The sequence below is a fragment of the Aotus nancymaae genome, unplaced genomic scaffold, assembly GCF_030222135.1.
Source record: "Aotus nancymaae isolate 86718 unplaced genomic scaffold, 86718_ANA_hifiasm-v0.15.2.pri h1tg000053l, whole genome shotgun sequence".
Lineage (NCBI taxonomy): Eukaryota > Metazoa > Chordata > Mammalia > Primates > Aotidae > Aotus > Aotus nancymaae.
This window is the reverse complement of record NW_026988467.1, coordinates 23937791-23959257: the sequence shown is the minus strand read 5'-3', so window position 1 is coordinate 23959257 and position 21467 is coordinate 23937791. Positions and strand designations below refer to the sequence as shown.

The 21467-nt window shown below is 54.7% G+C and overlaps 2 protein-coding genes across 3 annotated transcripts; one reads left to right on the top strand and one right to left on the bottom strand.

The window, feature by feature from the left end:
• Positions 1-203: 203 nt before the first annotated feature.
• On the bottom strand, positions 204-1801 carry GPR3 (G protein-coupled receptor 3). The gene has a single exon (XM_012439778.2). It carries the CDS (start codon positions 1794-1796, stop codon positions 804-806), a length of 993 nt encoding a protein of 330 aa, XP_012295201.2. The 5' UTR covers positions 1797-1801; the 3' UTR covers positions 204-803.
• A 6622-nt stretch (positions 1802-8423) lies between these two features.
• LOC105708427 (CD164 sialomucin-like 2 protein) lies at positions 8424-21334 on the top strand. Of its 2 annotated transcripts, XM_012439779.3 has the most exons (12): positions 8919-9168; positions 9269-9340; positions 9844-9888; positions 11757-11901; positions 17414-17514; positions 17791-17886; positions 18222-18266; positions 18576-18608; positions 18837-18961; positions 19364-19493; positions 19606-19740; positions 20967-21334. In XM_012439779.3, exons 1-12 carry the CDS (start codon positions 9138-9140, stop codon positions 21206-21208), a joined length of 1200 nt encoding a protein of 399 aa, XP_012295202.2. In that variant the 5' UTR covers positions 8919-9137; the 3' UTR covers positions 21209-21334. The 2 variants fall into 2 exon arrangements, with proteins under 2 accessions (XP_064219600.1, XP_012295202.2); XM_064363530.1 differs by lacking the exons at positions 17414-17514; positions 17791-17886; positions 18222-18266; ... (3 more) ...; positions 19606-19740; positions 20967-21334 and adding an exon at positions 8424-8511 and having other exon boundaries at positions 9001-9168; positions 11757-12149.
• The last annotated feature ends 133 nt before the right edge of the window (positions 21335-21467 follow it).

Here is a 21467-nt window from a genome sequence, read left to right as displayed (position 1 = left end):
CCGGCTGCCTGGCCGGGCTGCAGGTCTCCCAAAATAGCCACCAGAGGGCAGTCAGACCCCAGCGCAGAGGAATTTTTGGTTGCTCAGGTGATGGCTTCTTAAAAAAATAAAAAACCAGAGGCTGGTGTGTTCCCCCTGCAAACCCAAGAAGGGCGGGCCTGGGGAGAAGGCTCTGGTTTCTATGATCTCTTCGATAAAAAGTAATCCAAAATAATAACAAAATACGTGGTTTCTCTTTCTCCCTTTCCCCCCTCCAGGAACTGAGGTCAGAAATGGGGGTGAGGGGACAAGGGGTACCCTGGTATCAAGGTGTGGGTCTCTTTTTTCCCCCTTACCACCCATAAGTAAATTTATAAATAAATAAATAAATAATAGATACTATCTTCGTATGTGCACATATATAATCTTTCTCTCTCCTATTTAGGCAACTATGTGACTAATCTCTCTGACTCTTTAGCTCAGTAATTCAAACGTAAAGTGACATGGTCAAGGTCAAGTTTGGGAGAGGAGAGACATCTGGGACTTGGAATGGCACTGTAAAACTCCCAGCATTCCGGAATTGCAAGCCAGCTGGCCTGTGAGACATTTCTGAGTAGAACCCTGACCACCTGAACATTCTGGAACCATGGAGCCAGCTGGGCCCCCATAGGGATCTGAACAGAACCTTGAAACACCCAATGTCCTAGAACTCCAGAACCAGCTGGGTCTGGGGGGTGTGGAACGGGGGGTTTGGAAAAAAGCCCTGGAGAACTTAACATTCTGGAATTCTGTAGTGATCAGGGCTGAGGGTCAACAAGATGCAACTAGACATCACTGGGGGAGCGGGATCGGAAGGGGATCTTGGAAGAGGAACAGCAGCAGCAGACAGCCCACAGCACCTTTTGCACATCCTGGTTGCGGAAGGCATAGATGATGGGGTTGATCATGGAGTTGTAGGTGGCGGGAAGCAAGGTCAGATAGGTGTAGAGAGGCGGCGAGTGGGCATCACCCAGCAGACAGTAGACAGTGAAGGGCAACCAGCAGGCGGCAAAGGCTCCAAGCACCACGGCCAGTGTGGCAATGCCCTTGCGGGTGGCCACATAGTGGGAGGCGGGCAGCAGGTGCCGCTGGAGGGCAATCTGCTGCGCATGGCGGCAGACGATGCGGCAGATTTGGGCATAGAGCTGCAGCATGATGCCAAACACCATGAAGAAGGCAATGGCCAGGACCACCAGATGGTTCTTGGAGAGTGGATATACCACACCACATGTGGTCAGGCCATCCAGGCAGTTCCAGGCCAGCACAGGCAGCAGCCCCAGGCCCAGGGCACCACCCCACACTAAGGCCAGCATCACGTAGGTCCGCGTCACTGTTGTCTCTGAGTAGTAGGTGAGGGCATTGTACAGAGAAAGGTAGCGGTCAACAGTGATGGCCAGTAGACTGCCGATGCTGGCGGTAAAGGCCATTGCCAGCACGCCAACCAGCACCAGGCTCATCTCCGCTGAGCCGATGCAGAAGACAGCAGCAAAGTGCAGGACCAGGCCCAGGCCTGCGAGCAGGTCTGCCACGGCCAGGCTGCCCACCAGCAGGAACATGGGGGCACGGAAGGCGGGAGTGCCCACGATGATGGCCACCACTAGCGCATTCTCACAGGACACCAGGGTGCCTGAGATGCAGAGCACCACGTCCCAGGCCTTAGGTGAGGGCAGCGGTGCGGCTGGACCTGTGGGCCCCTCTGCTGGGCCCACACTGCTCACGTTTACGTTGCCTGAGCCAGCTGAGAGCCAGGCCAGAGGGCTGCCTGCACCCCACATCATGGTACCTGCAGGAGAAAGGCCTTGTGAGAAGCTGACCAAGCTGGGTGATGGGAGGTGGGGTCTGGAGGGGGTGAGGTGCCCCTCAGGATACATGATGGGAGTCTCTCCTCAGGATACTTGATAGGGTCCCAATGCCTAATCCCCACATTCATGCCCTGGGGCTCTTCCCAGGATACCCTTGTCCTCTCCAATGCCCCTAGGCCTCTAAACAAGGGTCTCTTCCTGGGGATCCCTGTTCTAGGCCCTGTGGGTCTGTTTTTCCCATGTGTGTAACCAGAGGAGAACCAGAAGAAGGGGTACTATAAATGGATGAGGGCCATAGGATCCAGGGGATGCCCCTGAAGCCTCAAGATTGGGGTAGGGAAACATCTGGAAACTGAGCAGCTCTACTCCCTCCCATCAGAGAGGATGATGCTAGCTCGTGCCTGAGGCTCCCAGACCCCTCACGACTCTCAGTACTGCCAGTCTCAGACTCCGCCCCCGGGAAATGCGCGTGAAGCTCCCGCCAGCCACCACCCCGCACTCCCGAGATAACACCTGGGAACTCAGCCCCCCACTCCCCACCCTCCCAGACTTCTGTCCCTGGCTGGACCCTTCTTTCTGCCTGAATCCCTAGGTCTCTGGACAGACTCCCCCTGCTGGAAGCCTGGATCCCTGAGTCAGATGCCACCTTCTGCCCGGACACCAGGATTTTGGGCCTGACTCCGCCTCTTGGCTGGATACCTGGATTCCTGAGTCGGACACCTCCTGCTGTTTAGAACCCTGGGTCCCTGCCCCAGACGCCTCCTGCCGGCTCAACCTCAGATGACCATCAGTCAGTCCCTCTAGGGCCTCGGGTCCCTGCAGGAATGCTCACCCTTCGCCAGGTCATCCAACTCGCGGCCCCAGCACCCGAGCACTTGGGCCCACACCTGCTAACCCAGAATCGGCTAAACCCAGAATTCCCACCTCGAACTCGAACCCTGGCCGGCCGCTAGGAGCCTTCCGCTGGCCCAACGCCCCAGCATCCTGCGTGCCCTCCAGGACTCCTGGTGCCCGCGGCGGGACCCGCTACTCACCGCTCAGGACCAGGCGCGGCCGGGCCGCGGGGAGGTTCCGCTCGGGTCCTGGCGGCGCAGGGCTTGCGTGGACCCCTAGAAGCCCCCGCGGCCACGGAGAAGCGGCGTGAGTCACCCCGCCCCGCCCCCGGCTAGCGGTTCGGTGACGTCAGCGGCTCTATCAGCCAATGGGAGCGGCGCGCTGGGGCGCAGCGCGCGTTGCGCGGCATAGTAATGAGGCCTCGCGCCGCTCGCTCCCCCATTCATAAAAAGCGACCGTGGCTGCGGCCCCGCCCCCTCCCGAGTAGGCCCGCCTGTCCTTGACGCGGCGCCCTCTGCGGGCCGGGGGTTTCAGCGGCGCCGGTGGGAGAGACTTGAAGTCTCAGGGAGGCTGCAGGGAACGTGGTGGGAGAGTGGAAAGGGGGTCCGGCGAGGCTGTGGGGTGATAGGACTCTTGGGTGGCAGAGAGGCTTACGAGATCCAGGTGACGAAGGAAGAGCTTGTGATGGGGCTGGTTGTGCGTCCCTGGTAAGAATGACAGGGTTGCGAAGAATATGGGGCCCTGAGGTGACGATGACTAGGAGCACGAGGGAGCGGGGAGGTGCGTGGCAGTGACGACATGAGCATGGTGACAGGATCTTGGAGGGGAGTGACGGCCGTGGGACGCTAACGGTAGAGGGGAAACTCCCAGGGCAACCATGGCAGTGTCAGGGTGACTGTGCCGCAGGGCAGAGTTCAGGGACCCCGGGATGGTGGAAGCAGTGGCCCGGGAACACGGAGTGTCCAGGTGACTTCAGGTCACCATGACCCTGTCAGAAGGGCTGGGGTACTGAAGCGACAATGCTCAGCCATGAGGGCTGTGGGGTCCTGGAATGAAGATAGCAGGTGGCTGTGGTGAGTGGGCTCCAGAATGAGGGGCACAAGGTAGGGGTCTGGACTCACAGTGACCAGGCAGGTAAGTTCCTGCCAGGGCAGGTCCCGTGATGCTGGCGCTGGGATAAGGAGCTGCGTGACGTCACTCATGTCAGCCCAATAGCGCCCTCACAGCACGGGAGGGGTGGGCCTGGCAAGATTTCAAGACCTGAATTATTTATTCAAGGATCTAGAAAGCCAGCGGGGAGGGGGTGGGGGGTGCACTTCCCCGAAGCAGGAGGAGATAGGGAGCCGGGAAGAACTTGGAAGCAGAAAGCCTGGCAGCTCAGTCCTCAGGGCAGGCCCCTCTCAGCCTCCCATTTTAGGCATCCTGATGGGTGGGGCAAGGAGAAAGAGCTCCCTCTTTCCCAACGCTGCCTGCCCTTAGTCCAGGGGAACCACCCTGGGCAGACTTCTCCAGATGTGACAGATGTGGCAAGTCCTGCGGTAGGGGGCTGGCTGCTCCTTCTCCCTGCGTCTCTTGCCTTGATGCTCCCTGGAATCATGCAGCCCGTGGGAGCGGGGAGATAAGGTTAAGGCCTGAGGACCCCGGGCCCCACCGGACATCCCCATCACAGCATCACTGCTGCAGCCCCCATGCTCAGGCTCCACTGGGCAGGTTTTGGGTTTGGGTGTGAGGCAGCAGGTCAAGTGGCAGGGAACATGGGAAGAGGAAGGGGTCCGAGCTGGAGAAGAGGATGCATTTCTGGCTGGGTGTGTGAGTTTAGGGGGCTTAAGGGGCAGAGGTGATCAAATCTCAATTTCTCCATTTCCTAGCTATGTGACTTTGGGGGATTTCTTTGGCTTTCTGTGCCTATTTCCTTGTCTATAAAATAGGGATAATATTAGTACCGGCCTCATGGGGTTGTTGGGTGGGGTCTGCAAGCTGTTGGCCATCAATGTCACAGCTGGCCAATGAGGGATGCCTGGGAGGGGTAGGCGTGCAGGTGGCAACTGAGTTTTACTGGTAATTTCACCCAGGGGTGGGAGCAGAGAATGAGGAGGGGCTTCAGGGACCCCACCGTTGGAGGCACAGACCATGAATGAGGGTATTCCTGCTCTTGGGCTCTTGCACCGGCTGTTCCCTCTGCTACAACCCTTCTCTTCATCCAGGTCTCTGCTCCCAAGTCACTTCTGAAATGGGCTGCTCTGAACTCTCTCTCAGATTGCCACTCACCTCCCCATCACTCTCTCTCCGCTTCTCTTGATTTATTCATTTTTGGAGGATGAAGCACTCTTGAAACTATAAATGAATTCATGTTTGTTTTACTACATGTCAGCCCCACTAGAATCTAAGCTCCAAAAGGATAGTGACTATGTCCCATTTCTGCTGGAGAAATGCCTGACAAGTAACTGGTGTTGAAGAAATGATCTTGGACTGGATGATTGACCTAAAAGGGAGCAACCAGAGGAAAAAGGAAAACAGAGAATGAGGAGGGGCTTCAGGGACCCCACCATTGGAGGCACAGACCGTGAATGAGGGAAAAAGATCAGCATGGTTCCTGCCTTCATGAAGCTTACAGCCTAGGAAACAAATGAGTAATTAATTATACATTAGATACGTGCTCTGAAGAAAAGAGCAGCTGTAGGGATGTAGAATCACTGGGAGGCCTCTTTCAGGGAGGGAGGTCATGGAGCAAGTCACTTGAAGAGAGAACAGGAGTCTTAAGGAGAGGACATCACAACTGCAAAGTCCGCATGAAGAGAAAGCATTGATGGGTATGAGGACCAGAGAGAGGAGGCAAGTGTGTTGGCAGCTAAATCAACAAAGGGGAGAGAGAGGAGAGGTGAGGTGGGCAGAGGCAAGATCACGTGGTCAGTGAGACAGAAGCCATTGACGGGAGGGGAATGTTATGGTCTGACCTGACACATTTTCAAAGGGTCACTCTGACTGCTGAGTGCAGAACAGACTGGAATGGGGAGCAGAAGCCCCACTAGGAGGCCATGCAGTCATTCAGGCAAGAGATGGTGAGGGCTCTGATGTGGAAAAGCAGATGGATTTAGATCTCCAGCTAAGTGCTACAGTAGCTCAGCCTCATTCTGAGACAGTCACAGAAGGCTTCCTGCAGGAGGTGGCCTTGTAGTGGTGTCTTGAAAGATTAGTTTACCAGGCAAATGAAGTCCAGGGTTGAGGAGGACCCTCTAGGAGAGAGAAAAGCTAGGATAAAGGAAGAGAGGTATGCGCTGTTCTATCTTCTTAGAGGGTAGGAAGGTGATGGGAAGAGCCCAGGCCAGGAATAGAGAGACTTCTAGAACCAGGAATCAAAGGGTTGTCTCCACATTGAATTTTCAACAATTCAAATCATTGTTGAAAAGTTGTTAAGTGGGGCCAGGCATGGTGGCTCACACCTGTAATCCCAGCACTTTGGGAGGCCAAGGTGGGTGAATCATTTGAAATCAAAAGTTCAAGATCAGCCTCACCAACATGGTGAAACCCTGTCTCTACTTAAAAAATACAAAGCATTAGCCGGATGTGGTGGAACATGCCTGTAATGTCAGAATCTCAACTACTTGGGAGGCTGAGGCACGAGAATCACTTGAACCTGGGAGGTGGAGGTTGCAGTGAGCTGAGATGGTGCCACTGCACTCCAGCCTGGGCAACAGAGTGAGACTCAGTTTCAAAAACACAAAAAGAAAAAAAGAAAGTTGTTAACTGGAAGAGATATGGTCAAATCCGTGATTTGTGAGGGCCAGCATGGGAGGGGCCTGGAAGGTGAGATGCAGTGAGGCCTGTAGAGAGAACCCAAGGGGACAGAACCCGAAGGATTTTAATCTGGAGGCTCATACAGAGAGAGGGCTGAAGATGAGACTTGGTTTCCAACCTGGGTGACTAGGGGGATGATGGGGCCTCCCTGAGTGGGGAAAAGAGACTGGGCAGTTTGGGGAGCCTCAGAGACACTCAGGTGGAAGTGCCAGAAGCCGGTGGACCCATGGGAGGCACAGCAGAGGGATCGTGGCCTCTAGCATTATTCAGTTGTAGCTTTGTATCCTGGCCTGCTGCATTGAAACCCTGTGCCCTTGAGCAGCCTGCAAATGGGAGATGACAAAACCCATGCCTAGAGGATAGCTGTGGACATTAGATGAAGCTGCATGTAAAAGCTCTCAAAATGTACCTTCTGCTAGTAAGGGGTCAATAATTGCTAGTTACATATTATCAGTTGCAGATGTGGCAGCTGTGAAGCCAGAACTGGCCTGGAGATGACTGAGGGACCTGTTGGCTTTAAAAAAAAAACAAAACTTTTTTTTTTGAGACGGAGTCTTGTTCTGTCCCCAGGCTGGAGTGCAGAGGTGCTATCTCGGCTCACTACAACCTCCACCTGGGTTCAAGTGATTCTCCTGCCTCAGCCTCCCGAGTAGCTGGGATTACAGGCGCCTGCCACCACACCCAGATAATTTTTGTATTTTTAGTAGAGACGGGGTTTCACCATGTTGGCCATCTTGAACTCCTGAACTTGTGATCTGCCTGCCTTGGCCTCCCAAAGTGCTGGGATTACAGGCGTGAGCAACCGTGCCCAGCCTAAAAATAAACTTTTTAAAATAGGTGCATAGTAGATGTACATATTTATTGGGATACATGACCTGTTGGCATTCATTCATTCATTCATTCAAGACAGAGTTTTGCTCTGACATGCAGGCTGGAGTGCGATGCCATGATCATGGTTCGCTACAGCCTCAAATCCCTGGGCTCAAGTGATCCTCCTGCCACAGCTGTTGGCTTTTAAATGGGGACTGATGGCAGTGGAATGTCCAGGATGAGCCCAGGAGAGTGTGGAACAGGGTTTGGAACTAACCTGGGCCAGCATTGATTAAGAGGGTTAGGAGAAGCAGATGGGGGAAGGAGGGGAGGGGGGGAGAAGGAAGAGGAAGAAGAGGAAATGCCCCCTAAGGAGCTCGAGGAGAACCAAAAGAGGCTGGTGTCAGGGCAGGAGTGGTGGCCGTGAGGAAGTCTGCAGAGAAGCCCAGTTGGCCTAGTGATGGAGTCACCCTTGATCTGGCCAGAGGGTGTGGTAGGCCGGAGGCAGACACAGCGGATGAGGGGCAGAAGGGAGGTGGGTGGAGGGGTGAAGTGAATGAAGAGGGAGCATGGGAGCTGAGCTTGGGTAGCCAGAGGGCAGGAGCCAGCTGGCACCCATCCCAGCGGTCATATGCGGCCTGGGTGGAGGGAGGGTGTACTCGACAAAGCGGTGCCTGCACCGAGCCCTGAAGGCAGGAAAGTGACCTCTGCTTGCGAAATAATGTTCAAATCCAATTTTTTGCCACTGCCTCTCTCTGTGACCTTGAACGAGTCATTCATCTTGTCTGAGCCTCAGTTTCCTCACATGTGAAGCAGGGATAAAAGCAGTCGCTATTTACCGGAGTTTTCATGAAGCTGCCCTGGGGGGCACACAGTAACCACGTCGGCCACCAGTCCAGGACACCGCCCGCTTTAGTCCAAGCCCCGCCCCAGACCCCCGAATTCACCAGGCCGCGCGCATTGGCCACGCCCCTAACTGGCCCCGCCTTCACCTGGCTCCACCCCGACCGACGAGCCTTGCCCCACCTGCCACTCTCGCTGGCCACGCCCCCACCTGGCCACGCCCTGTTGCCCATGTCTCTCTCCCCACACGCTCCTCGGAGCCCAATCTGGGAGGGACGCACCTGGCCGCCGGCCGCCGCCCCCGGCCTCTGCCCCAAGCCCATGGAGGCGCCGGGACCCCGCGCCGTGAGGACTGCGCTCTGTGGCGGCTGCTGCTGGCTCCTCCTGTGTGCCCAGCTGGCTGTGACTGGTAACGCGCGGCAGGGTCTGGTTAGGGGCCCGACAGAGGCTGGTGGAGCCTGCCCCTCAGCCAGCCGCCTCCCCAGGAGCAGCCTGGGCTTGAGGGGAGGGGGCTTTCCGGACGAGAGCAGGCCTCCAGAGGTGGGAGAGGGGGCTCTAGCTCTGTGTGGAGCCCTCTGTGTAAATATAGGCCCCAGGTATGGGGGCCTAGGGAGCTTCAGGTGGTCTGGGGGAGGAGGCTCCAACTGAATCTGGGAACCTCAGGTGTATGCAAAGGAAGGGGCCGTGGGTGAATGTGGGGAGGCTCTAGGCGTGTGTAGACATGTTCTGTGGGAACTCCAGGTGTGCGCTGGGGCTTGGGGATCCAGGGGCAAGTGTATGTGAGAGCCCAGACGTGTGCAGAGGGGCAAGGGCCTCCCGAGTGTTGAGTCAGAGGATGGGCGAGTGCCACAACTTGGTTTCGAGGAGTTGCTCCCTTCCCATTCTACCGCACTCCCAGGTAAAGGAGCTCGAGGCTTTGGGCGGGGAGCCCTGATCCGCCTGAACATCTGGCCAGCCGTCCAAGGGGGCTGCAAACAGCTGGAGGTCTGTGAGCGCTGCGTGGAGGGAGACAGAGCGAGCAATCTCTCCGGCTGCATGTGGCAGCAGTGCCGGCCAGAAGAGCCAGGTATGGAGCTGAGCCCTCCCCAGGTTCATTGCCCCCAGCTCTGAACCCCAAGGCCCTGGCCCCTCTCCCCAAACCTTGCCCCTGAACCTTCTCCCACCAGGACACTGTGTGGCCCCAGCTGAAGTGGTCAAGGAAGGTTGCTCCACCTACAACCGCTCAGAGGCATGTCCAGGTAAGGGGGTCCTTGGGCGGAAGCCAAGTTGCATGAGTCTCCCCAGCCACAGCCTGTCCCCCAGGAGGAAACAGCCTCTCTCGGGGAGTGGACTGTGCTCACCAATACCTGGGCCCAGTATCACTTCTGCCTTTAGCTCATTGAGAAGTCCCCTCCTCTCTCTGCTTGTTTCCTTATCTGAAAATTCGTGCAGGTGTGTGGAGGGGATGGGAGCCTTAGCTCTTCTAGTTTAAGGCATAGCAAGGACTTTGGAAGTTCAGAGGGAATGAGAGGGAGTGCTTCCTGGAGGAAGTGGCATCAGCGATGAGCCTCAAAGGTAGAGATGGAGAGAGCACATCTAGTGGAGGGAATTGTGTGATTGAGGCTTGCAAGTATGTTGGATGTCTGGAGCGGGGACAGGGCTGCATCGGAATGGAAAGTTGAATGGTGAGTGGGGGCTGGGGTCTTGATGGGGGAGTCAGGGGTAGGAAGGCTGCTTTCTTATGAATTCCCTGTCTCCTTAGCTGCTCACCACCACCCCACCTATGAACCGAAGACAGTCACAACAGGTGGGTTCTTCCTGGGGACGGGGGGTGGGAGGAGCAGAGGCGCAGGGGAGGACAGCTCTGGGCTTAAGCACCGACATGCCCTGTGACCTCGGCCCTGTGCCTTCTCCCTTGGAGCCTGTCTCTGCATCTGTGAAATGGGTTGGATGATGCCTTCCTCACAGAGTTGCTGTGTGGGTTTTATGAGAAGTTGTATGGTGCCCACTTCAGTGTCTGACTCACTGAAGGCGATCAAGAAATGACAGTTCCCATCCCTCCTCCCCATCGCCAGTTCTGGGAATGCAAGATGACCCCCAGGGATTTGTCTTTGGAGGTGGGGGTGTGCAGCTCGAATTGCACAGGAGACATCCTCGGTGCCCACCTACTGCACCCTCCAGACCCAGAGAGGGTCACAAGGCGGGTTCCTTGTAGAGCAGAGGCAAGAACCCCACCCCTTGCTTCCCACTGCCTCTCAGAGGCTGGAGGTCACCAGACTTGGCAGGGATGGCTGAAGAGGCCCTTGGTTAATTAAAGCCAGAAACCGATCTCAGAAGCTGAATTATTGATGGCTCAGCTCCCTCAGCTGGAGCCTCAGATCGGCCTCATGCAGCTCATTTCTCCCCTCTTCTGCTCCTCATCCCCAGCTTCCTTCTCTGGGGCTCCCTGAGCAGGAGCTGGGACCATTGTTTGCCCTTCATATTCTGAGACTCCTTCCACCCCTTACACCTTCTGGGAAATGGTCCCAGCTGAGGCTATGCCCTTTCCACTGTCCCAGAATGATGTTCTATCCACCAGCCCTTCCCTGCTCTGGGCACCTGGCCCAGGGCCTGAAATCGAATCCCTGATGGGAGTGGACAGGTACCATGGCACAGCTGGGAGCCACCCAGGCATAGCCTGGCAACTGTGACCCTAAGGCTTTACCCGCCATGAGGCAGAGGAAATGGTCAGGGGACCCTGTGTGTGTCCTGTGAGGTGACTTTGGCCAAGCCTGTCCCTCAGCTGTATTCCCCCTGACGCATGCTGTCCAGTCCCCGCTCACCCACTTAGCAGGGTGAGAGTTGGGGCCTCCACTTCTCCCCCTGCTTCTTCCCTCTCTGAGGGCTCTGACATTGGGTGACACTGGGGTCTCAGGGCTTAAGAGTCCTGAAAAGAGGCATATCATCTCCATCTTGGCTCTGAACCCTGAGGTCCAAGGCTGAAAGGAATTCTGAGCAGGGTCTGGATGTCTGAGTTCTGGATCTGTCCTCACCCTATTGGGCTAGTGAGGCCCGGGGAGGCTGGGAGCTCAGTCACTCTCTAGTCCAAGCCACCAATTGGACCCATGTGATCACGAGGCCCAGAGAGAATGGGCATGGCATAAAAGCCACAGAGCTCATGCCTGTAATCCCAGCACTTTGGGAGGTGGAGGTGGGTAGATCATGAGGTCAGGAGTTCGAGACCAGCCTGACCAACAAGGTGATACCCTGTCTTTACTAAAAATACAAAAAAATTAGCTGGACATGGTGGCGCGTGCCTATAATCCCAGCTACTCAGTAAGCTGAGGCAAGAGAATCACTTGAACCTGGGAGGTGGAAGTTGCAGTGAGCCGAGATTGCGCCTCTGCACTCCAGCCTGGGCACAGAGTGAAGCTCGTCTCAAAAAAAAAAAAATACCACAGAGCAAGCCAGGAGCAGAACCAGGGCTGGACAGTGCCTCACCCTCCCACACCACTGTCCCTCCCACCAGGCACTTCCCAGCTGCCCACGGGATCTGGACTAGACTTCTGAGCACAGGGTTTAAGGACCCCATATTAAGGACCAGGGCCTCCAGGTTACCTGTGCTGGTTATAGGGTGGGACTGGGATTCTGGTTCACAGTGGCTGCTATGATCCCTACCCTGCCTCACCCTTGCAGGGAGCCCCCTAGTCCCTGAGGCCCACAGCCCTGGATTTGATGGAGCCAGCTTTATTGGAGGCATCGTGCTGGTGTTGAGCCTACAGGCAGTGGCTTTCTTTGTGCTGCGCTTTCTCAAGGCCAAGGACAGCACCTACCAAACACTGTGAGTACCTGGCCAGCAGCGAGTACCTGAGTCCCAGCTCACCTCCTGGCTCCTGCCCACCATTCCCCTTCAGTACCCAGGGAGCTGTCTCCTCCATGGGCAGCCCTCAGGAAGGTGACAGCATCCCCCATGTGAGCCACACCCCCTTTCTCTTCTCCAGTTGGGAGGCTTTCTCTGTCCTGTGTTGGCTGGGACCAGGACTTAGCCTGGGCTGGTGTCTGGGAGCCCAGCTGAGCCCACCTGTGTCTTTTCCCCTCATGCTGCCAACAGGGAAGAGAACCAGTAGGTGCCAGCTCAGGCAAGCCTGCGGCCCACATTTCTGTGGCTGTGGGCAGGAGCCGGGCTGTGTGTCTAGTTTGGATTTGCTCTGGAAGGGAGCTGTGCCTGGGGCCCTCTGTGTGCCGTGTGTGCTGTGGGGTGGGTCGCTGCAGCCTGTGTTAAAGTGTTTGTTCTTCCTCTGCTGCCTCGTCTCTGGAGGCAGGGGGTCCTTGGCTGGCTGAGGCAGGGTCACCTTCCTCAGTATCCTCTGTGGCCTCCGTAGAATCTGACTCTCTTGGGCCTGGACTCCATCCTGAGGGGAAAGGAGGATGCGGAGGCTGGCCTCTTGGCCCCCTTGTGGGCAAGCAGGAGGCGAGGGTGGGAAGAATTCTGGCCACCAATTTTTGGCTCCTTCGGGCACCAAGCAAGCTCAGTGTGCAATGCCTGACATCTCCTCCTGTCCTGGGCCTGGAACCCACAGCTGAAAGCATCCCTCAACCGCCTCATCTCCTCCATCGTCCTTGCTGGGCCCCTCAGCCTGGCACTGGGTTGTGTGCCTGCCTCTTCCCACCAACTGGCCTGGGCACTGCCCCCAAATAAAGGAACTCTGCACTGTGCTTCATGTCCTGTGTGTAGGGCTTTGTGTAGATTGGATGGGGGGAGGGTATGGCCGCTGTCCTCTTTTTGACAGGAATTCCACCTAGGACTGTCGCTATCACCTTTTAAAATATTTCTGGCTGGGCACGGTAGCTCACGCCTGTAATCCCAGCACTTTGGGAGGCCGAGGCAGGCAGCTCACCTGAGGTCAGGAGTTCAAGACCAGTCTGGCTAATGTAGTGAAATCCTGTTTCTACTAAAAATACAAAACGTTAGCCAGATGAGGTGGTGCATTCCTGTAACCCCAGCAACTCAGGAAGCTGAGGCAGGAGAATCACTTGAACCTGCGGGGCGAAGGTTGCAATGAGCTGAGATCACACCATTACACTCCAGCTTGGACAACAAGAGCGAAACTCCGTCTCGAAATATATGTATTTTTTCATCTTTGACACCTGCTTACCCCACTCTCTCCCCCTGTACAGATGAGGGTAAGGAGACTCAGGTAAGTACATGTGCTCAAGTCACACAGCTGGACAGGGCAGGGCTGGGGTTTCAATTCAGGCCTTTCTGGGCCGGGTGTCACAGCCCATGCCTATCATTTCAGCCCTTTGGGAGGCTGAGGCAGGCGGATCGCTTGAGTCCAGGAGACCAGCCTGGGCAACATAGTTGAGACCCCATCAATAAAAAGGAAAATAATAAAAAATAAAATTAATTCAGACTTTTCTGACTTCAGAGTGAGCAGAACTGCATTCTGGAGGCATCTCCAGGCTCTCTCGGCCTCCTGCAGTTAGTTTTCTGCCCAGTGCTAAGGTGGAAAGGCCCCCCTGGGACTCCAGAACAGCCATTTCTGGGCTTCCTCTCTCAGGCTCTCCTGGGAAGCCCCGCCTCCTGTCCTCCGGCACAGAAGTCTTCCCTGATTTCCCTGACACTTGCTGGGAGCCAGGCATGTAGCTGCGAGTCTTAAAACTTTTTATTTGATTTTTCTTTTCTTTCTTTCTTTTCCTTTTTTTTTTTTTTTTTTTTTTTTTTTTTTGAGACAGTCTCACTGTGTCACCCAGGCTAGAATAGAGGGGTGAGATCTCAGCTCACGGCAGCCTCTACCTCCCACTGCCAACCACAGTCCACCCCCCTCACACCCTCACTTCCTCCAAAGCTCCCAGCCTCTGGAAATCAGCCTCGCCTTTGTGCACTCCTCCAGCTCCCTAGAGCCCTGCTGCCTCCCCTGTCTGCCTTGCCTTCTCTCTTCTCCAGGCTTCCACATGAGCAGCTCCTCCTGCCTGGGCCACCCTGCCCTTGTTTCTCCCCCAGCACAAGTTTTCTTCTTCATCCTCCTCCTTTATTGGATGCTTTCTTTTTCTTGCAAAAGTACTAAATGCCTGTGAGGATTTGAAAAAGGACTATACAGAAGTTTATATGAAGAATGAGAATTGGGCTGGGTGTGGTGGCTCATGCTTGTAATTCCAGCACTTTGGGAGGCCAAGGAAGGAGGATCGCTTGAGCTCAGGAGTTGGAGACCAGCCTGGGCAGCATGGCGAAACCCCGTTTCTACTAAAAATACAAAAATTAGCCGGGCGTGACGGTGTATGCCTGTAGTCCCAGGTACTCAGGAGGCTGAGGCAGTAGAATTGCTTGAACCTGGGAGGCAGAGGTTGCAGTGAGCAGAGAATGCGCCATCGCACTCCAGCCTGGATGACAGAGTGAGACTCCATCTTAAAAAAAAAAAAAAAAAAGAACTGGCCAGGAGGTACAGTGGCTCACACTTGTAATTCAAGCACTTTGGGAGACCGAGGCAGGATGATTGCTTGAAGCCAAGGGTTTGAGACCAGCCTGGGCAATATGGTGAGAACCCATCTCAACAAAAAATAAAAATTTAGGCCAGGTGCAATGGCTCACACCTGTAATACCAGCACTTTGGGAGACTGAGGCAGGTGGATCACTTGAGGTTAGGAGTTCGAGACCAGCTAGACCAACAGAGTGAAACCCCATCTCTACTAAAAATACAAAAATTAGCTGGGCATGGTGGTGCACACCTGTAATCCCAGCTACTTGGGAAACTGAGGCAGGAGAATCACTTGAATCCAGGAGGTGGAGGTTGCAGTGAACTGAGATCGAGTCATTGCACTCCAGCCTAGGCAACACAGCAAGACTATGTCTCAAAATAAATAAATAAATAAATAAATAAATAAAAATAAAAATTTAGCCCAGTGTGGTGGCTCTGCCTGTGTGTGGTTCCAGCTACCTGGGAGACTGAGGTGGGAAGACAGCTTGAGCCCAGGAGGTGGAGGCTGCAGTGAGCTGTGATCAAACCACTGCACTCCAGCCTGGGCAACAGAGTGAGGTCATGTCTCAAAAAATAAATAAATAAATAAAAGTGAGAACTACCCCTCTCCCTGGTCTTACTCTCCAGAAATAGCCACAATTCACAAGGTCTGTGTCGGACCTTTTTCTGTGAATTTACAACATCTGTATACACACACCTCTAGCATTTTAAAAATACAAAGTGGAATAGTGCTATGCGTACTGTTCTGTACTTTGCCTCTCTCATTTTAGATCAGACTCACCCTATGACTTGTCTAAACGGTCCTAACTCATGTGAATCCCATCAATGGCTGGCTGGGTCATTTCCGCCTTGATGCTTACAAATAGCACTGTGGTAAACAGGCTTGTCTGCAGATCTTAGCACACTCGTGGGACAGTCTGAGGAAGACAGATTCCTAGAACTGGAATTGCAGAGTCTCAGGGCATCGCTCTCGTGGACACATCCTATTGGGCAAACACTGCCTCCACTTCCCCTGATGCCTTTTGCACCTCAGCCCTCCCCAGAAACACCAGGGAGGTGCAGAGGGGGCCTTCAGGGAGCGTTTGCTGAACGAGTGAATGAACGAATGAGCCCTTCCTCTCCTCCCTTATCACCTGAGGTCCCTCTCCAGCTCAGGCCTCATCCTTCACATCTGGACCCTGGCTGCTACATCCTCGCTGGCCTCCCAGACTCCCTGCATGGGCTTCCCACTCAATTGCCTACATTAGCAGCTGCTTCCTAGGCCTTATGGAACTCAAGATTGAGCATGGAGTCAGTTTCTTTCTTTCTTTCTTTTTTTTTTTTTTGAGACTGAGTTTCGCTCTTGTGGCCCAGGCTGGAGTGCAATGTAATGATCTTGGCTCACTGCAACCTCCGTCTCCTGGGTTCAAGCAATTCTCCTGCCTCAACCTCCCGAGTAACTGGGATTACAGGCATGCCTCACCACACCCGGCTAATTTTGTATTTTTAGTAGCAACGGAGTTTCTCCATCTTGGTCAGGCTAGTCTTGAACTCCCAACCTGAGGTGATCCACCCACCTCGGCCTCCCAAAGTGCTGGGATTACAGGCTTGAGCCACCGTGCCTGGCCTGGAGTCACTTTCTTTTTTTTTTTTTTTTTTGAGTCGGAGTCTTGCTCTGTCACCCAGGCTGCAGTAGTGCAGTGCCACAATCTTGGCTCACTGAAACCTCTGACTGCCTGGTTCAAGCGATTCTCCTGCCTCAGCCTCCTGAGTAGCTGGGATTACAGGCACCTGCCACCACGTCCAGATAATTTTTGTATTTTTAGTAGAGACGGGGTTTCGCCATGTTGACCAGGATGGTCTCGATCTCCTGACCTCGTGATCCACCTGCCTAGGCCTCCCAAAGTGCTGGGATTACAGGCGTGAGCCACTGCGTCTGGCCTGGAGTCACTTTCTCAATGGTGCTTTTCCCTGGTCAGGGCATGGGGCTTGGGTAAAAGCTCTGTGGCTCTCAGCATATAAGCGCCAGAGAGAACAGAAATCATGTCCCATCCTGGCCCTCAGTTTCTCTTTCCTTATTCGTTTAACTCCTTTTTATTGAGCACCCATTTTGTACTAGGCCCATAACACAATAATAAGGGCTAAGAGCGAGTCTGCATAAGGATTGGAGGTGACATCAGTATGACGCTGCAATGCAGTAGCTGCCCAGTAAATGGTAGCAGCGGTCACTATTCATAGCATTGACAAGGATCAGGGAAGGATTCCCAGCAGAGACAGTTGTAGAGCTGGACCTTCATGGACAGATGAGGCTTCACAGGTAGAGGTGACTATGAACGTAGAGGTCTGGAGAGGTGGCTGGGGAGCCCTGGAAGCCAGGATAAGAAGTTGGACTCCAGCAGGGTGTGGTGGCTCATGCCTGTAATCCCAGCACTTTGGGAGGCTGAGGTGGATGAATCACCTAAGGTCAGGAGTTCAATACCAGCCTGGCCAACATGGTGAAACCCCATCTGTACTTAAAAAAAAAAAATACAAAAAATGAGCCGGGCATGGTGGCAGGCGCCTGTAATCCCAGCTACTCAGGAGGCTGAGGCAGGAGAATCACTTGAACCTGGGAGGCAGAGGTTGTAGTGAGCTGAGATCGCGCCATTGTACTCCAGCCTGGGCAACAAGAGTGAAACTCCGTCTCAAAAAAAAAAAAAAAAAAAAAAAAATTGGACTCCATTCTAGTTGGCTAGGGCAGGGACAATGCCCTTTCTCTCCGAGGCTGTGGGAGGAAATACCACCACCCCCTGCTGGCTCCAGTCTGGGTGGGGTGTCTCTGGGGGACAATGGGAGGAAGTCTTGCTGCATGTCCTTCCACCAGCCTGGCCCCCTTATAATCTAGCATCCTTCTCCCAGTGGCCCCAGCAAGATGGGCCTACTACGGATCCTGCTCTCCCTATGGCTCCTGCTTGGGGGGCCTGCCTGCCTAAAGACCCAGGACCACCCCAGCTGCCCAGGTAGGCACCTAGGGTGCCCTCCTCACCAAGCCACTCCTCATTCCCTCCCTGGGTGTCCTCTGACCAAGGCTCATCAGCCTCAAGGAGCAGGGTGGGAGTTTCATAATTTGGGCTCTGCATGTAAATATATGCAAATGAATGTAAAGCATGCGAAACCTTGCTAGCTCAGGAGACAAGCATCCTGACAGTGGGAATCTGAGAAACAGGAAGAGAACTGCAGAGGGGTCTGGAAGAGACAGTCCACCCTGTGCCCACTCTGCCTGTGTCTCCCTGTAGGACCCAGGGAACTGGAAGTCAGCAAAGTTGTCCTCCTGCCCAGTTGTCCTGGAGCTCCGGGAAGTCCTGGGGAGAAGGGGGCCCCAGGTCCTCAAGGTGAGAGAGGTGGGGAGTGGGCTGGGAACGGGGAAGGCAGGAATGCAGCAACTTCTGTCTGTGCTGAGGGGCCACCACAAAGGGGCAAGGAACCTACTCTGTGCCAGCTCCAGGCTGGGCACCCCGCATCCTAAGATCAACTCTGCCAGGTAGGTGTTTCATCCTCATTCTGCTGAGGAGGAAAGGGAGGTTCAGAGAGGATAAAATATTTGCCCACAGTCGCAGAGTGAGTGAAGGGTGACACTGGCATTTGACCTCTGGCTCCAAGTCTCCTGTTTCCTTTTGGTCCTGGGCATGGGGTGGGACTCAGGGCATCTGTGCTTCTGAGATTTCAGGACAACCTGGACCACCTGGCAAGATGGGCCCCAAGGGTGAGCCAGGTGAGTATGTGGGGCTGGAGGCCTCTCCCCTTTCTTTGCTTCTGTTCCTGGACTCTAGAATGGGGTCTCTGCTTGGCTGCTGCGCCTTTCATGGCCTTCTTACAGGGGAAGGGAAGGCTGGGAGGAGTGGGAAGAATTGGGAGAAGGGCCTGGGTACCCTATGATGGCCTTCCCATGGGGGACGGGAGGCTGGGAGGAGTGGGGAGGATTTGGAGAAGGGCCTGGGTACCCTTTCCACTGGTGGTTCATGGGCACTCCCATGGGGATGCTCAGGCGCCTCAGCCAACACTTGGTTCTTCTCTGGGGCAGGAGATCCAGCAAACCTGCTCCGGTGCCAGGAAGGTGAGGCAGCCCTCGCAGGAGCCAGGAACTTGGGATCACGCCGTGTTGGGTGTTGGCAGACCCCCAAGTGTGGCCAAGCCCCTCCCCACAGCCTCCTTAGCACCGCTCTTGAGGGACCTGAAGAAGCCAAGAGGGCCCCTAGGGTCCCGCACTTGTTCCATTGCCTGGTGGTGGGGGTCAGGGAATAACCTGGGTGCCCCCTCCCTCAGCCCATCTCCCCTTTGCCAGGCCCCAGAAACTGCCGGGAGCTGTTGAGCCAGGGCGCCACCTTGAGTGGCTGGTACCACCTGTGTTTGACTGGGGGCACCCTCCGAGTCTTTTGTGACATGGACACCGAGGGGGGCGGCTGGCTGGTGAGTGTCTGAGAATGGCCCAGTGGTCACTTCTCCCCATTGGCCCCTAGGAAGCCCAAGCCCATCAGAGCAGGCATTTCCTAGAGGAATTCACTGACAAATGTTTAGTGAGCTTCCAATGGGTCCTGAAGAAGTATGAGAGCTTCAGAGAGGAGGTGACATTTGAAAGGACCTTGAGTCGGGTGCAGTAGCTCACGCCTGTAATCCCAGCTACTTGGGAGGCTGAGGCAGGAGATTTGCTTGAACCTGGGAGGCAGAGGTTGCAGTGAGTCGAGATCCAATCCCTCTTTGGCCCCAATTCAAAGAGAGAGAGGGTGTCCACCCACCCCTCACAGTTCCTGCACCCTCAGCTACCCGTGCCCAGCCTGGAGTAATAGCTGCTGTGCCCCCACTCTTCCCTAGGTGTTTCAGAGGCGCCAGGATGGTTCTGTGGATTTCTTCCGCTCTTGGTCCTCCTACAAAGCAGGTTTTGGGAACCAGGAGTCTGAATTCTGGCTGGGAAATGAGAATTTGCACCAGCTTACTCTCCAGAGTGAGTTCCCAGCAGAGTCTGGAAGTCTGGGGGTTACTGTCTGCCATCTTGAATCCCTGCCTCAACCCCGGGATCTGAGGATTGCTCCATCCCTACCTCCCCTCGCTTCCAGGTACCTGGGAGCTACGGGTAGAGCTGGAAGACTTTAATGGCAACCGTACTTTTGCCCAGTATGCAACTTTCCGCCTCCTCGGGGAGGTAGACCACTACCAGCTGGTGCTGGGCAAGTTTTCAGGGGGCACTGCAGGTGAGTGAGCCTAAGGAGAGCAGAGGAAGGAGGCTGTGTCCTTTCCCAGGGCTGCTACTGCCCCCATGAAGCACCCAGGGCAATCCCTTCTCTGTGGGCCTTAGTTTCCCGCATCTGAGAAATGGCAATCATGAGACAGGATGGTGCAACAGTGAAGAATTTGGGTTCTGAAGGCAAACAGATCTGCATTTGAATCCATCTCTGCCACTTAGTACCTATATGACCTTGGGCAAGTCCTATCCCCCACTAAGCCTCAGTTTCCTCCTCTATAAAATGGGCAGGGAGGCCAGGCACAGTGGCTCACGCCTGTAATCCTAGCACTTTGGGAGGCTGAGGCGGGCAGATCATTTGGGGTCAGGAGTTCAAAACCAACCTGCCCAACATGGTGAAAACCTGTCTCTACTAAAAATACAAAAAAATTAGCCAGAAGTGGTGTCGAGTGCCTAGAATCCCAGCTACTTGAGAGGCTGAGGCAAAAGAATCACTTAAACCCAGGAGGCGGAGGTTGCAGCAAGCTGAGATCGCGCCACTGCACTCCAGCCTGGGCGTCAGAGCAAGACTGTCTCAAAAAAAAAAAAAAAAAAAAGGGCAGAGAGGCAAGGAGGAGGTTGTGGGTGCTGCCTGAGGCTCTGCTGAATGTTAGCATTCTCTGCTTTGGAAGAGGAACCAAGGAAATCTTCTTTCAGAGAAACAGTGACTGTTGGGGAGAGATCTAAAAGAGGGAAGTGGTTATGAGGGGGTGCCTCAGGGAACCCCCTTTCCTGCCCAGGCACCTAAGAGATTCCTCTCAGCTTTTCCTAGCAGAGTTGCTCAGGCTGGCTGGGAGCTGAGAGGAAAAGGAGCTAGAGGGAGGCTGAGGATTCTGGAGGGCATAAGACAGGGTGAAAAGCTGCGAGCTTTGGAGCCAGACAGTCAGTCAGTCCCAACTTCAAGTCCTGCTGTTGCTTTGGAGGCCAAAGCAGGTGGATCACCTGAGGTCGGGAGTTCAAGACCAGCCTGACCAACATGGTGAAACCCTGTCTTTATAAAAAATAAAAAAAAAAATGTCCTGCTGTTGCTTCGACTAGCCGAGTGACCCTGAGAAAACAACCTGGCCCCTTGGTGCTGCTCACAGGGCCTGATAAAATTCAATTCCTAGCTGCTTTGAGACTCGCATGGGATTATATCTCCAAAGGTGCCAGGCATGGAGCTGGGCACCAAGGTGCTTTCCATCCCCTCCCTGCCAGGGGATTCCCTGAGCTTCCATAGTGGAAGGCCCTTTACCACCTATGACGCTGACCACGATTCGAGTGGGAGCAACTGTGCAGTGATTGTCCACGGTGCCTGGTGGTATGGATCCTGTTATCGATCCAATCTCAATGGTCGCTACGCAATATCTGAGGCTGCTGCTCACAAATATGGCATTGACTGGGCCTCAGGCCGTGGTGTGGGCCACCCCTACCGCAGGGTTCGGATGATGCTTCGATAGGGCACTCTGGCAGCCAGTGCCCTTATCTCTCCTATACAACTTCCGGACCCTCAGCCACCTCCCCTTTGCCAACCACCTCTGCTTGCCTGTCCACATTTTAAAATAAAATCATTTTAACCCTTTCAAGACTCTTCTAGTTACTGTGAAAAACTCTAGAGGGCAGACCAGGGACACAAGTTTCAGCTTGTGTCAGGAAGCTGGAAGGAAAGATGGAAAGGACAAGTTATTCACCCTACGTCCCCAGTTCTTGATTTCAGGG

Excerpts from the sequence above, each read along its gene's own strand:
- GPR3 (XM_012439778.2), bottom strand. The coding sequence starts at position 1,796 with ATGATGTGGGGTGCAGGCAGCCCTCTGGCCTGGCTCTCAGCTGGCTCA.
- LOC105708427 (XM_012439779.3), top strand. The coding sequence starts at position 9,138 with ATGTGGCAGCAGTGCCGGCCAGAAGAGCCAG. Across the intron at positions 9,341-9,843 it reads CCGCTCAGAGGCATGTCCAG|CTGCTCACCACCACCCCACC; the intron begins GTAAGGGGGTCC and ends CTGTCTCCTTAG. Across the intron at positions 19,741-20,966 it reads GTTTTCAGGGGGCACTGCAG|GGGATTCCCTGAGCTTCCAT; the intron begins GTGAGTGAGCCT and ends CCTCCCTGCCAG.